Here is a 470-nt window from a genome sequence, read left to right as displayed (position 1 = left end):
AATAATGGGGTAGTACAGTTAAATCAGTATACACATAGACATCATAAGCATGAGAAGACGATCGTCCTCCGTAATGGCGAAGGAATCATCAAAAGTCGGCAAACGGAAGAACGAAAAGCAGCGGCTCGTGGACGAACTACATGCTTCAGCGCGAAAGAATTTTTCCCGCAGACGTGTCATCGTGCGCGAGTACGACGATCTGTGGCAGGCTGATGTGGTAGAGATGCGTCTTTACGCGCGATGCAACAATGGTCATCACTATATACTTACGGTTATCGATGTGCTTAGCAAGCATGCATGGGCCGCACCTCTCAAGACTAAGAGTGGAAAAGAAGTAGTCGATGCTTTCGCACAGATAATTCGAAATGACGGTAGATGCTCGAAGAACCTCCAAACCGATCAGGGCATGGAATTTTACAACGCTGATGTGCAGAAACTTACAAAGAAACACAGCGTTAATCATTACTCGA

General features: G+C 46.0%; 1 protein-coding gene across 1 annotated transcript in view; it reads left to right on the top strand.

Moving 5' to 3' along the window:
• LOC106750585 overlaps positions 1 to 470 on the top strand; it is a 3,121-nt gene that overhangs the window by 1,685 nt on the left and 966 nt on the right. Inside the window, exon 3 of the mRNA XM_014631030.1 lies at positions 172 to 454. Within this exon, the coding sequence (XP_014486516.1) occupies positions 172 to 454 (283 nt within the window). The remainder of the gene's footprint in view (positions 1 to 171; positions 455 to 470) is intronic.

Source organism: Dinoponera quadriceps, unplaced genomic scaffold, assembly GCF_001313825.1.
Source record: "Dinoponera quadriceps isolate SergipeBrazil2010 unplaced genomic scaffold, ASM131382v1 scaffold6098, whole genome shotgun sequence".
Classification (NCBI taxonomy): Eukaryota; Metazoa; Arthropoda; class Insecta; order Hymenoptera; family Formicidae; genus Dinoponera; species Dinoponera quadriceps.
This window is presented reverse-complemented; position numbering and strand designations above follow the sequence as displayed.